Here is a 14,686-nt window from a genome sequence, read left to right on the forward strand (position 1 = left end):
TATCCCTAAATTGACCTGCTTGCTCAGGATTTTGCCTCTCCTCCCTGGCCAAACCCTGCTGAGCCTCCCCCATGCAGGCTTGTCAGAGGCACTTCTGAGTGTAAAAGGTTGCCATGCTCGTGCCCTTGGGCTCACTTAGTGGGCCTCTCTGGTTGCTTGGCCACTCTAGCCTCTCGCTCTGGCTGCAGCGGCATCTTGCCCAGCCATCCTCACCTCTCCCCATCCAGAGCCTGGGCCAGGTACAGGCCTTCTCCTGATGGGTCCATACCACCTTTCGGGCCAGACTAACCCTGGAAGAGAGAGGGGGTCTAGCCTGGATGAGTCCCAAGAGACTATCCCTTCATTATGCAGCTGTCTGTCCATCATCTCTTTGCCAGGGGTCCCCACTGAATTAGCAGAGGCAGGACCATGTTAAAGCCCCTCTGGCCGGAAGCTTAGATCCCACTTTGATTTACTTACTGCACATCAGCGCATCTCACTCTACGGCCATGGACAAGCATTGTAAGAATGGAGCGGGATGAGGGGTCAGTGAGGTGCTCTCTCTCCAGCTGTGAGCCAAATGGGACACACCTGGAGATCCCCTTAAGATTCCAGCCACATGGACAATCCAGTATTTAACACAATCCCTCCCCACCCTGCAAAACCAGAGACCCTTCAAACCCTAGAGAACCACCAATTAACCTCCCTCCTCCCAGCCACCCCTCAACAAGGACTTGGGGCCTTGCCCCCTTTGCCTCATGGTCAGCAAACCTGTGCCCCACTGGATCAAAGGAATGTGTGTGTGGGCTGGGGACAGGATAAACTGTAGAGATAAGAGCCCTCTAGTGAGGAAGCCATGCCCCCACTCAAACACCTCTACAGAAGAAAGCCCTAGGCCAGCATGAGCTAATGAACTCTCCCATCTGGCCTGCACACTGACATCTCAGACTTGGCAAAGGTCACTTTACATGGGCTCAGCTGTCTCTGCCGCACAATGGGCCAGGGCCTCTGCTGTAGCCAGGGCCGGGGCTGGAGGGGAGGATTCATTGATTCCGAGTCAGAGATCATAGTCTGACTGTATAACACACACCCCAGGAGTGTTAACCCCTTTTTATGGAGAGCAAGCACTAGAACTGTTGTGACACACAGACAGGGCAGGGCTGCGTGGGGAGAATCTCCATCCCCTGCCCCTTGCTGAGCTCAGCTGAGGGGGTTTCATGTTGGTCTAGCATTTGGCAGTTTGCCTTAGAATTAATCTGCTGTTGTGCGATCGAAGAACCGGGTCTCACAGCACAGCACCCAGGGTTCCTGCCGGGCCGCTAGGAAAACCTGCTTCTACAAGGCTGGAGGCAAGCTGCAGAGCTGAGGGAATCTCAGCGGGAATGCAAGTTACGTTGCCAAGGGTGCTGTGGGCAGTGGGGAGGGAAGGCTCCAGCACAAAACTGCATGCATTCTGTGCAGTCCCTTGGCCAAGGCAAAGCCACGGCTGTATTTACACTGTGTGGTTTACAAATGAACATGTTACAAACGCCTGTGGTGGTGAAGAACTCAGATCCCAGGCAGGGACCTGCCCCATGGCCAACTGTCTTAATACACATTCCCACCAGAACGGCAGCTCAGACAGAGCAATTCACAGATCTCCAGCCAGTAGGGAAGGGCTATGCTGCCCCACTCCATGCACCGTGGGCCCTGGCCAGGCTGCCAGCAGTACAGAGTATGAATGGGGCTAGCACCAGAATGCAGCCCCAGATGGAATTAAATGAGAGGAGGGGAGAGGCTGCAAGACTTGGTGAACACCAGGGTCACCGAGCACACCCGTGGCCCCGCAGGATCCCTTCAACATTCGCGGAGCTTGGGGAAACCCACCTCATTTGTGAGGCAGGATTCCAGCCTTGCACTTCCCTCATCTCCCTGGGTCACTCACCCAGCCCATCAATACCTCCAGCCCAGGGCCTTAGAGGGGAAACTGGCCCCACCAGCTCAGCCCAGCAGTCAGTCAGTCATCCCCCAGCAGGGTTTTGCAGCACAGTGCACAGCGAAATGGGTCATTCTGGTGCCTCTTGCTGATGGCAGCTGACATCTCAGTGGTGGGAAGCCCCATGGCAGAGACAACCTGGCTTTCTCCCAGATTACACAACTCCTAACAGCATTACTGCGTAGAATGAGATCACACCATTTATTGTTTAGAGATGTTCACGGCTTGAGTTTGCCTGGAATCCAAAGCCCTGCTCTGCCTCTGCCAAACCACAACTGGCTGAACCTGCTGGCTCTTCACTGAATCCAGTCCTATTTCTGCACAGAACCAGACCTTGGGTCTGAGTCAGAACCTCCCTCAAGCGGCTGAACGGCCCAAGATCAATCAAACAGTCAATGCACAGCCATTGTCCCCAGTGGCTGTGGTTTTCCTGGAGCAGCTGAGATCACTGAACTCATCACCCCATTCTCCCATGAGGCAGACAGCACCGCACAGCAGCTGGGACCAGAGTCAGATGTCACTGGAGCAATGGCAGCTGCGGAGACAGGCAGCTCCGCTCTCCTCTCACTTTTCCAGCGACTCTGGAATCTCCAGCTTGAGCCGCTTTAAAGTGTTTGTGAAGAAACGGGGCGGCCTGCAGACCAGGTGCAGCTGCTTGTCCCCGCTGGTCCCCGTGGGCAGGGTGAGCTGGTGGGCGTGCAGGTGGAGGGGGAGGTGTCGCACCTTGGCCTGTTCCAACCCCAGTCTCTTCAGAGTGTTCTCGGGAAGCTTCTGCTCCAAGGAGAGAGAGGGAGAGAGAGAGCAAGCAAGATGGGTGAGAGCCGGTGCTCAAAGCCAGCACACCATCTGCAAAAGCAAGGCAGTATCCCAGCCCCTACTGCCAGGGAGGGCCGAGAGAACGAGGTCTCTGTGGGTACAGCAAGCTGCAGAAGCATTAGAAACACCCACAGCCAGTCGCAGCCAGACACCAACGCAGTGTTCCAGGTACCTGCCTGGGGGAGGGAGCATCACAGGAGCCTTCAGGGTTACCCCCGATTCAGTCAAAGAGCACTGGGCTTAAGACTTAAGCTGACCAGACACTATCCGAGAGGAAACAGGACCTAGGATCTGCTTTAGGGCGAGATTGCTCCCTCCCATCTCACCTAGGGTGAGGTGCTGTAGGATCTGGCTAGTGCAGAGGCCACGGGACCTGCCTGTATCATAACATAGAATCATAGAATATCAGGGTTGGAAGGGACCTCAGGAGGTCATCTAGTCCAAACCCCAATTTTTGCCCCAGATCCCTAAATGGCCCCCTCAAGGACTGAACTCACAACCCTGAGTTTAGCAGGCCAATGCTCAAATCACTGAGCTATCCCTCCCTCCATCTCCTTCTTGCCTGGGGAAAAGATGCCTTGGGATCTTCATGCTGACACCCCCAAGCTCCCAAAGAGAGATGCCCCAGGAGCTGGATGTTGCAAAGTCGACCACCCCCTCCTCCCCTAGAGATGATGGGACCTGCCTACCGCACATTTCCCCACCTCTTCCCTGGGGAGAGGTGCCTTGGGATCTTTGTGGTGGCGGAGGTGATGCCCCCCCAGGATCTGTCTTGTTGTAGGAGGGGAAACCATCTCCTCAGGGGCAGGGAGAAGCCCCAGCACATGCCATAAGGACTCCTCCAGAGTTTCCAGCTGGCAGACTAGGTGCCTGGTTCCTAGATTCTCCTCTGGGTTTGAGGCTCTGAGAAGAACAGGCCTCACCTGCCCGAAGCGGGTGCTGGAGATCCCACCAAACTGCTCTGAACTCCCTGACCTGGAGAAGCCAGTCTCAGCAGGCTGGGGATGTGTAAGGAAGTGCTGACAGGGAAAGGTCAGCAACAGGCCTCACACCAAGAAGTGAAGCCTTTCCCAGGGCCTGGGCTGCAGCAGGGACAAAGGCCCCATAACTCTGCCATTGTTCCCCTTCTGAGGGCCAGCAGCTCCCACTCCCTCCCCAAGCCATATCACCTCTTACCTGGGGTGCCAACTTGTTCCAGTGTGCATATTTGTGGTCCCCGAGGATTGGACACCCCAATCCATAGGCCAGGTGGACCCGGAGCTGGTGCTTCACTCCTGAGCACACAAGAGGAGAGAGAAGAACCAGGCGTTAGAACACAGCCTGGTGCCACCTGCCTGAGCACGTGCCTGCTGCTCGCCCAAACTGACTGCCACAGGAAGAGTGGGCATGGACTGGAGATGGCAGCCAGAGCGGCCTGGATGCAAACAAGCACTCCGACTGACAGCTGGAGCAAACTGTTCGGTCCCCACTGCACTAGGAGTGCTCCTGATTGGCTGAACTGCAATCTTATCCAATAGCCAGACTCGAATGCAAAGCCCTGAACTCCCAGAGACCCATGGGCTCCGCCTGAACCGGTTCCCATCAAGCACCTGCTGTCACTATAGGGACCCCTACAGAGGCAGCACAGAAAGCACGTCAGGGGCTCTGCTCGCTAGCATATCCGAACAAACTGGGGTCCGAGCAAACCTTACCGGTGATTGGCTGGAGCTCCAGGAGGGAACAAGAGGGAGAGCTAGCCAGAACGCGGTACCGGGTCACCGCGCTTTGGGCATCTCGGTTCGGTCGCACTTTCACCATCTTCCCACTCTCGGGAGACATGCGGTAGTTTGGTGCCAGCGTCATCTGAAGCACCGGGAAGCCAGCACAAGGAAGAGAGGGACACAAGAAACACACCTTGAGCACTGTGAGGCCAGGGTAACAGTGCTGATGGCCTGGCTAGAGATTCACAGTGCTAAGCCCTGGCCGGCAGTACCAGGGCCCGGCTGGGAGGCAGCTCCCTCACCTTATAGTGCGACTGGTGGCTCTGCACTTCCTTCTCCACAATGGGAATATCCACCAGCCCCTCCGAGGGGACTGGGAGCCCCACACTGATCGTCCTGGGAAGAGAACACACGGATCAACAGGGCCCCACCCCAGGTCTCTGCACACAGCAGTCAGCTCTCTACAGGGCAGGGAGAGGTCATTCTTCTTTATTCCATTAGCAATACTGCAGAGGTTTTGACCCTGCAGTGGGAGGCTCTTCCGAGTGAAAAGCATGATCAGCCCTTCCAAAAAGCTATAGAGTACAGCTAGCTCCAAGTCCCCTGAAAGAGCTAACAAGGCTCTGGGGTGCCAGCAATTACACATGGAGGTCTGAGCACCAGATTCGGAGCCCCAAGGAGTGCCCCCCGTTGCCCTTTCTCAGGCTGAGCCCCAGACTCACCGCCGGCTGTATGGAGTAAGATGCCCTTCCCACTCAACTCTTCTCCTAACTGTGCACAGGAGGGGAGAGGAGACCTAGTCCTGGGGAGCAAGAGATGGAAGGTGGCTCTCCAGGCTGGAACACAGCAAGCTACCGGGCCTAGCAACTAACTGCTTATCATCTGATTCCCAAGCATGGCACAACCAATCCAGAGCAGATGGCGCTTCTATCACTCCCAGGTGAGAGCATATCAGCATGTTTAACAGGGGGCCTTCCCCCTCTAGGTCACAAGTTCAAACACAGCCCAAGTGGGTAGTGAGCAGCACTGTGCGGGCTGTTTGTGGCATACATGAATGAGCTGGTAAGTATCCAGCTTGTTCTCAGTGGACAGATGCACTGCAGCGCAGAACCACCGCTGGCAGGAATTCCGCCCCCACGTTGTCTCTAGGGAAAGACAAAGGGCTGACTGGGCTGTGGGGACTGAGCGCCCCCCTCTCCTTAAAAGGGGCCCTTTCAGGCACTGTAGGAAATCTGCATTACTGCTGCCCATTCTAAGGCCTCAATCAGCTCCGTCAGTACCGAGCTCAGTTCAGCTTTAAGAGGGCAGATGCCCCTCTACACCTTGCTCCAAACCACTTGGGAGCCTGTGCTCCTGCTCCCAGCAAACCTCTCGTACCAGTATTTCTTCTCCACCTGTCGCATCTTGAAGAGGCACTGGATCCGATGTGCTGTGTCCTTGTCCCATGCTAGCACCATCACGCCCGTCGTCTCCTTGTCCAGCCGGTGACAGAGGTGCAGGGGTTCAGCTTTCATGCCATCCAGCATCTTGGCCAAAATTGGCAGCACATCGGTGATGCAATTCTGGATCCCAGGGCCACCTGGGCGATTGGAAGAGAAACAAGACCAAAGAACTAGATTAGTGACTGAGCACCTGAGAGAACTCCCCTTGGAAGCGGTTTCCCCTGAGTGCAGAGCCAGCAAGGACAGGCTCTATCAGGGCCCCATTGAAAGAGCTTGATATTCCAAAATGGTCCTTTTGGAGACTCAGGAGCCACAAAGACACTTGTGAGCCTGCACATATTCCCTGGGAGATGCCTCCAGTTCTCACTCTGCCAGACAACACCGGGAACCTTCAGAACTTTAACCCTTGGGGCCGGGCCCTCAGAGTCCCAGAGGAACCCTGGATTTACTCCAGGTGCCCACTCAAAGCGGAGCAATGCCAGGCAAGTTCACTTGCTGACTGGCTTCTCTGCCCATCATCAGAAGAGTCTCACAAGCACATTCCAAGTTAGACAGTAAGTTCTTCGGGGCAGGGATCGTGCCTATCTGTGGGTATGGCACCTCGTGCCATGGTCCTGATTAGGGTCCTTCAGGCACTACCACAACAAAACAAACTTCCACTTTTCCATTTGCTGTATTCCCCATATAAGTGCATCTCCTGCTAGGAGAGGCTGGAGCAGCTGAGTGCTCTCTAATGCTAGGTCTCCTACATCATTCCCCATAGCACAGCCTGCTGGGTCTGTCTGAATAGGCAGCTCCCAGACTGCTGCACGGGGCAACACAGCACGGGGAGTAGGTGAGCAGCCCTCAGTGGTGAAAGAACAGGTTAAAGACTATTTAGAAAAGATGGACATGCATCCAAGGGTGCTGAGGGAGTTGGCTGATGCAATTGCAGAGCCATTGGCCATTATCTCTGAAAATTCGTGGCAATTGGGAGTGGTCCTGGACGCCTGGAAAAAGGCAAATATAGTGCCCATCTTTAAAAAAGGGAAGAAAGAGAATTTGGGGATCCAGGGAACTACAGACCAGTCAGCCTCACTTCAGTCCCCAGCAAAATCATGGAGCAGGTCCTCAAGGAATCCATTTTGAAGCACTTGGAGGAGAGGAAGGTGATCAGGAACAGTCAACATGGATTTAATAAGGGCAAGTCATACCTCACCAACCTGATTGCCTTCTATGATGAGATAACTGGCTCTGTGGATATGGGGAAAGCGGAATATGTGATCTATCTTGACTTTAGCAAAGCTTTAGATACGGTCTCCCACAGTATCCTTGCCAGCAAGTTAAAGAAGTATGGGCTGGATGAATGGACTATAAAGTGGATAGAAAGCTGGCTAGATTGTTGGGCTCAACGGGTAGCGATCAACGGTTCAACGTCTAACTGGCAGCCGGTATCAAGCGGAGTGCCCCAGGGGTTGGTCCTGGGCAATGTTCCCTCTAATTTTTGACAGGCCGTGTGCTCAAAAAATTTCTTCTGTGCAAATTTTTGTGCGCACGGGGTTTAGAATCTGTGTGCGCATGCACACATGTACAGCTTAGACAGAACAGTGGTCCTGGGGCCAGTTTTGTTCAACATCTTTATTAATGATCTGGATGATGGGATTAATTGCACCCTCAGCAAGTTTGCGGATGACAATAAACTTGGGGGAGAGATAGATATGATGGAGGGTAGGGACAGGGTCCAAGTGACCTTGACAAATTGGAGGACTGGGCCAAAAGAAATCTGATGAGGTTCAACAAGGACAAGTGCAGAGTTCTGCACTTAGGAAGGAAGAATCCCATACACCGCTACAGGCTGGGGACCGACTGGCTAAGCAGCAGTTCTGCAAAAAGGACCTGGGGATTACAGTGGATGAGAAGCTGGATGAGAGTCAGCAGTGTGCCTTTGTTGCCAAGAAGGCCAATGGCATATTGGGCTGTATTAGTAGAAGCATTGCCAGCAGATCGAAGGAAGTGATTATTCCCCTCTATTCGGCACTGATGAGGCCGCACCTGGAGTATTGCGGCCAGTTTTGGCCTCCCACTACAGAAGGGATGTGAACAAATTGGAGAGTGTCCAGTGGAGGGCAACAAATTGATTATGAGGTTGGGACACATGACTTATGAGGAAAGGCTGAGGGAACTGGGGTTATTTAGTCCGCAAAAGAGAGGAGTGAGGGGGATTTGATAGCAGCCTTCAACTACCTGAAGGGGGGTTCCAAAGAGGATGGAACTCAGCTGTTCTCAGTGGTGGCAGATGACAGAACAAGAAGCAATGGTCTCAAGTTGCAGTGGGGGAGGTTGGATATTAGGAAACACTATTTCACTAGGAGGGTGGTGAAGCACCTGAATGGGTTACCTAGGGAGAGGGTAGAATCTCCATCCTTAGAGGTTTTTAAAGCCCAGCTTGACAAAGCCCTGGCTGGGATGATTTAGTTGGGGTTGGTCCTGCTTTGAGCAGGGGGTTGGACTAGATGACCTCCTGAGGTCTCTTCCAACCCTAATATTCTATGATTCTATGACAATCAGCATTGTGGGTGGAACATTCTCCTTTCCTCAAACTGAGATGTGACCCTAAGAAGATACATGCTGCTCTCTCTTGGGACCAGATGTAGGAAGAAAATCCCCAGGATAATCAGAGAAGCTAGAGACAGATTACCCTATTGGCTCACTTTACCCCATCCCCCTACACTCCTGTGCAGCTCCCGCGGGAGGCTGTCTGGGGTACTGCACCACTTCAGGTCTCTGTTCATGAGCTCAGCATGACCCAGGTTCAGTTGAGTTCTATACAGCGATGAGCATGTTGGCATGGCAGCAGAGATCCGAGTGGCATTTAGATGCATTTGGATCTGAAATCAATTAGCGTTGTTTAATATAACATGAGCCCAGACACTACTAACCAAGAGAAGGCACCTTCCGGGGTTGGTGAAGCTGCTCTCACAGTAACTAGCATTGGCTGACACGCACCCCAGCATTAGCCTAGGCACTGCCCAGCACAGAGCGGCCTCCCTTGTCTCTCTCTCACCGTGCACAGGGAGGCCGTAGGGTTTGTCAATCACTACAAACTCCTGATTCTGGTACAGGATCCTGTGCTTCAGTGCCTTGGCCAGCACGTTGGGGTGAACCCGCTGCAGCTGCTTGCTGAGCTGGGCCAGTTCTCGGACCCGCCTCAATACTGGGTTTTTAGGCTCCTGTGAAGAGAGAAAATGCTCTAAGTGGAGAAAGGATGGTCTCAGGTTAAGTAACAGGGATTTAGGAGACCAGCATGCAATTCCCAACTCTGCCGCAAACCTCCTGTGAGACACTGGGCAGTTCACGTAATGTCTCTGCCTTGGCATCTCCTTACCTCACAATGGTGTTTTGAGGATCTCTCAAACCTGCGCGAGGCACAGTTACTACAGTGACAGGGCCGCAGGGACTGCCCAATGGTCCTATCACAGCAGCCATCCCACTGGAATCTCACCTGGCTGGGCAAGATTTATCCCCAAATGATTCAACTCCAGGGTGCTCTCAGTGCCTCGCCACTTTATGTCGGTTTCATCACCCACTGGATGCAGGCCTAGGAGCTCTGATGTCAGGCTGACATTTGACCCCCACTGACAGCATTCAAGGAAGTAAGGCCAAGATTTTAAAGTAAGGGTATGAGCAGACAAATGACTTTTTTTTTTTTGAAGCAGGAGAAAATTCTATTTGCATAACACACTTACAAAAAACCACCAAAAAAAGATAACACAAAACTATGCAACAAAATAAAAGCAAACGCAATGTATAACACAGCAGCCTTCAGGGGAGAGAAGTGTTCAGGCTTGCCTGGGCCCAGAGCGGGGGGGCTTCCTCGACACTCATGGTCTTCCACCCTCCTGAGTTACCTGGTGGAATAGAGCGGGGGGGGTTCCACCCCCCTCGAGTTACCTAGTGCCACGCCCAGTGTCACCAACTATTCCTCTTCTGAGAGTGCCCAACAAGATGAGCAAGGCTGCAGGGTGGGCAGTTTGGGGGGGGGGGAGGGACGTGCACCCACGTGTGAAAGGACCCCTCCTAGGTGGTGGTGATGATGGTATCCACAGCGGCAATGGCTGGGGCCTCTCGCTCTTCCCCTCAATCAAAGGGTCAGATGGAGGGAACCAGACGGGGTCACTGAGCAGAGAACCTCGGACAGCACCCACTGCTCCTCGAAGGCGTCAAGGGAGTCGGTGGACGCCGCCCAGAGGAACTCCGCCTGGATACGTGAATGTACTGAGGATCGAAAAACGGCCCTACAGTCGCAGGAAGTTTCATCGGCCAACCTCCTCTCTCTGGTTTTATAGATGGCTGTTTTAGCTAGGGCTAGGAGGAGGTTAACCAGGAGATCCTGCAACTTTGTGGGGCCACGGATGGGGAGCGTGTAAATAAAAAGGTGAGGGGAAAAGTGCAGCTAAAAGCGTAATAAAATATTCGTGAGGAGCCGGAAAAGGGGCTGCAGCCTGGCACACTCTAAATATACGTGTGCCAGGGTTTCCCTCACATTGCAAAAAGGGCAAGTATCTGGGATGGGGGTGAAACCGTGTCAAAAACACACCCGTGCTCACAGCTCCATGAAGGAGCTGCCAACTGATGTCCCCAACGGGCCTCGGGACCAAGGTGGAATACAGGCTGGCCCACCGGGGCTGCTCACCCTCCAAAGGTGGCAGTTTTTATTACACTCACTGATTCTGAAGAAGGGCACTGATTAATTCGAATACGTTAGGTAATGCAAAGGGTCAGATGGACCCCATGCTGGCCTCTGAGCCACGCAAGGCTTTTCAAGTTGTGAGAACAAACCCCTCAGAATGAGAACTGAGATCACATTGGGGCTTTGTCTGAACCAGGATTTAAAGGTGTTTTGTTACTTAACACGTTCTAGGGGGCCAGTGCAGACAGGGAGTGTAAACTTTAACTCATACAAAGCTAGGCTAACCCTTAGGCTTTAACTTGACCCATTTAGTGCACCTTAAAGTTTACACTGCCTTGTCTACACTAGAGTTTTAGAATGTTTTAGTTAGAACAAGTCAACTAACATCCTGTAACACCACACCTCTACTGGCTACACACTACTGGCTACACACTACGCACTGCCAGGTCAACACTACAAACTTACATCAGCAGAATTATGTTGCTCAGGGTGTGAAAAATCCACACCGCCGAGCGATTTAGTTAAACCAACCTAGCCCAGGTACAGCCAGCGCTGTGGCGATGGGAGAGCTTCTTCTGTCAACATAGCTACCGTCTCTCACAGGGGTGGAATAACTACGCCAATGGGAGCGGCTCTCCTGTCGGCACAGTGGCGCCTTCACTAAAGCGCAACAGCAGTGCAGCTGTGTCACTGCAGCGCTGTAGGTGTAGACAAGCCCTGAGAGTGCAGGCAAGGAAAACAGCTTTCGAAGATCTCCAGTTCCCTGTGCATTCAAAGGGAACTGGCATTTCTTGTGTCACATGGCACCAGATTCAAGATGGCAGCATTATGTTTGCATGTTAAATGCAAATAATTAAGAAGCATCTTCCTTTAACACAAAGGTTTGCAAGCTGTTGGTGCTTGGAGCACCGGCTGCTCACACGTTGGCTCTCATAATTTCCAACTATTAAATCACATTTTAAAAAAAACCAGCTAAACACACAATACTTTCCTAATATGTACTGCCCTGCTGGCAAGCTTACCCTCCGCCAACATGGGGTTTCCCTCCCTTTCCGTTTTGTTGTTACTCTCCCTTTATATCCCTGTTCTGTCTTTACTAGATCTCTCTTGCCTGGTTCAGTCTGAGGGACGGATGTGGACTCAGCATCAGGGTGGTTGCACACTACTTGGGTGGTTTCTTCACTTCGATTGTAATGTTTACTGCTGGGCCATTTGAAGCCTATTTACAAGCACCTGGTAAAGGCAGCAAAGAGAACAGGGTCTAATCCTGAGAGTAGGGTTGCCAACTTTCTAATTGCAGAAAACCAAATGCCCTTGCCCCGCCCCTGCCCCGTGGACCCGCCCACTCCATCCCCCCTCCCTCCATCACTCGCTCTCTTCCTCCCTCATTCATTTTCACTGCAAGGCCCAAGCAGGCACTAGGAGAAGGCCAGGAGCTGCAACAGTTTGAATGCGGGAGACGGAACGCGCGATTCAAATACCCTTCACCTCTCCAGGGAGGTATTTTAAATACTACTGTAAAATTAATTGCCCCCTCCAAAAGAGTCCCAGTCACTCGCAATGAGTGAGACTAAAGAGGCTATTGCAGGAGCTTGATTTTTCTTGCCTTCACCCAACTGTCCTGGTAGGGAATCCAGTAATCCTGCAGCCACTGACTGACTCTTTCCCTACCCGACAATGAACTATATAGCGGGGGGGGGGGGGGGGGGGGGGGGGGGGGGAGTTATGCTGTTCCGTGTTTAATGACTAGTTCAATTGTTTAAATGTATGCTTTCGCAGGCAAAATACGCTATGTGGACAAATTAATGTTAACGTTTCCTGACACTTGTTTAAATATATAACCTTAGTATTGCATTGATGTTATTTTATAAATTCATTATAGCTCTTTAATGTTAAGGTGAGGCTGCATAAAATGTAATTCATGCTGCAGAAACCAACCCCTCCCTATTTTACCATCCTGCTAACCAACAGGTTTTCTAGTGTTCTTCGTTTCAAGTTTTTTCACCTGTCCTGCGTCCCAAAGCAGGTTGAGAGGAAATATATTAGAAAGTCACACCCAACATAACCACCTGTCCTTGTGCCCAACATTCCACATCAAATCAATAAATATCGTCTTATGTACACCAATAATCATGCAAAAGACTGTACACGGTAATATGTGTTATTTGTATATTAACGCTCATAAATTTCCAAGTTGTCCTTTATTTGAAACATAAAGGGTCTGTATATGGGCGTGAGGGAGATTACCATAGCCAGGGACTAGCTCTTCTGTTTCAAGAACACCCTAGTGAAGCTGTGCATTCCCTGTTGCCAGGCCCCTTTTGTGCTGTTGGCACCATCAGACCATATGACCCACTTACTTTTTACAGTCTCTGGCAGGCACCCACCACTTTGCACACAGTGATGTCTGGCTGCTGGTGTGGCTCCTGATGTACTGTGCTGACTGGGTGGGTTGCAGTGGCCACCCCAGTGGCAGAAGCTGAACCAGCCCCAGTACACTGCCCCTGGATGCACTGACAGAGACACGTCCCAAACACTAACCTACCTTCACCTCCTGCAGGGAGGGACTGGCCTGCACAGCCACCTAGGCTGGTAGCTGCTGTGTCCCACTTGCTGGGAGGGAGTGTGGGTGGGTGTGGCCATGCAGCAATTAAAGCTGGCTGCCCCCTGATTGGGGTTCGCTGTGGGGCTGTGTTTGGGCTAGCTGAACCCCAAGCTTGGAGACCCACAAGGTGGGAGGGTCTCAGAGAGCCCAAATGTCTACACAGTAATGTTCTGGCCCCAGTCCACTGAGCCAGGTCAGGAGGTTGTTTAATTGCAGCGTAGACATACCCCAGATAGCTCAGACAGGCTGAAGTAGAGGCTCCCGGATAGGGACTCCTGGGAAAAGGAGACGCAAATTTGGAGCATCTCCAACTGATCCCTTCTCCCCAAGCAGCCACCAGCCGCTTGTGGGAACCAGGGCCACTTAGCGGGGATAGCTATTAGGAAGAGCAGGAGGGTGCTTGGGGCTGGGGTTATGTGAGGGCGTTAGGGATGCAGGAGCAGGGTGCGGGGCAGAGAGTTGGGATGCGGTAGGTGGTACAGACTCTGGGGTGGGGTGCAGGTTCTGAGGTGGGGCCAGAAATGAGAGGTTCAGAGTGTGGGAGGGGGCTCTGGGCTGGGGTGAGGGCTCCGGCTGGGGGTGCAGGAGGAGGTTTCAGGTGGGGCCGAGGGGTTCGGAGTCTGGGAGGGGGCTGGGGGTGCGGGAGGGGGGTACGGGCTAGGGGTGCAGGCTCTGGGGTAGGATGGGGGAGGAAGAGTATGGGGTGCAGGAAAGGCTCCGGGCTGGGGCAGGAGGCTCCAGGCACGCGCCGCCCCTGCCCGCGGTCATTGCCCCCCAGCCCCGAGCCCGTGCTCAGGGTGGGGGCAGCGCGCGGAGCCACGTGGCCCTCGGCCTGGGACCCGGACCCGCTGGCGGCTTCCAGGGGCAGCCAGGACAGGTAGGGACAGGCCGGCTGCAGCAGCGCTGACCGGACTCTTAACGGCCCGGTCGGCGATGCTGACCGGAGCCGCCAGGGTCCCTCTTCTCCCGGGTGCTCCGGCGGAAACCGGCACCCGGCAACACCTGCCCAGCCTGGAGGGAGCTGTAGCCAGAGACGAGCACGCGCAGACCCCGCAGTGTATGCCGGGAGCTGGAGTCAGAAACGAGCACAACCGGCAGTGCATGCCGGGAGCTGTAGTCCCCAGTACCCCGTCGCGCATGCCGGGAGCTGTAGTCCCCGACCCCTCCCAGCCGGCCGGGAACACTCGCCTCCCGTTTCTGTTCCTCACGCTTCTGGGCCCTCAGCTTCTCCGCCAGCTGCTCCGCTCTCACCGCGGCGGCTGCCCCGCGGGTGGTGCAGAAGGCCCGGAGGCCCTGACTCAGGGCGGGCGCAGGGGCCCAGGGGCACAGCCCGACGCTCCCCAACGCCGCCATCTTTCCGGAGTTGTCAGAAGGGGACGTGGCCGAGGGGAGACCTTGAAGTGCCCCGCCTCCCCCCGCTTCTAGCGCGCTGATCTGGCGCTGGGTACGGCGGGAGCCTTCAGGGAGCAGGCCCAATGGGACGAGTCGACGGGCGGGGTT

General features: G+C 53.9%; 1 protein-coding gene across 1 annotated transcript; it reads right to left on the reverse strand.

Moving 5' to 3' along the window:
- Positions 1-1,603: 1,603 nt before the first annotated feature.
- On the reverse strand, positions 1,604-14,654 carry RPUSD4 (RNA pseudouridine synthase D4). The gene is made up of 7 exons (XM_074936754.1): positions 14,375-14,654; positions 8,956-9,121; positions 5,848-6,049; positions 4,773-4,866; positions 4,462-4,612; positions 3,947-4,044; positions 1,604-2,725 (listed from the first exon to the last, which is right to left on the reverse strand). Exons 1-7 carry the CDS (start codon positions 14,537-14,539, stop codon positions 2,519-2,521), a joined length of 1,083 nt encoding a protein of 360 aa, XP_074792855.1. The 5' UTR covers positions 14,540-14,654; the 3' UTR covers positions 1,604-2,518.
- Between the last annotated feature and the right edge of the window lie 32 nt (positions 14,655-14,686).

Source organism: Natator depressus, chromosome 22, assembly GCF_965152275.1.
Source record: "Natator depressus isolate rNatDep1 chromosome 22, rNatDep2.hap1, whole genome shotgun sequence".
Taxonomy (NCBI): domain Eukaryota; kingdom Metazoa; phylum Chordata; order Testudines; family Cheloniidae; genus Natator; species Natator depressus.

Coding starts and splice junctions, on each gene's coding strand:
- RPUSD4 (XM_074936754.1), bottom strand. CDS start 14,539: ATGGCGGCGTTGGGGAGCGTCGGGCTGTGCCCCTGGGCCCCTGCGCCC. Junction 4,045..4,461: donor GGAGCTCCAGCCAATCACCG/GTAAGGTTTGCT, acceptor TTGTGTGCTCAG/GAGTGAAGCACCAGCTCCGG. Junction 2,726..3,946: donor GGAACAAGTTGGCACCCCAG/GTAAGAGGTGAT, acceptor TCCTTGGAGCAG/AAGCTTCCCGAGAACACTCT.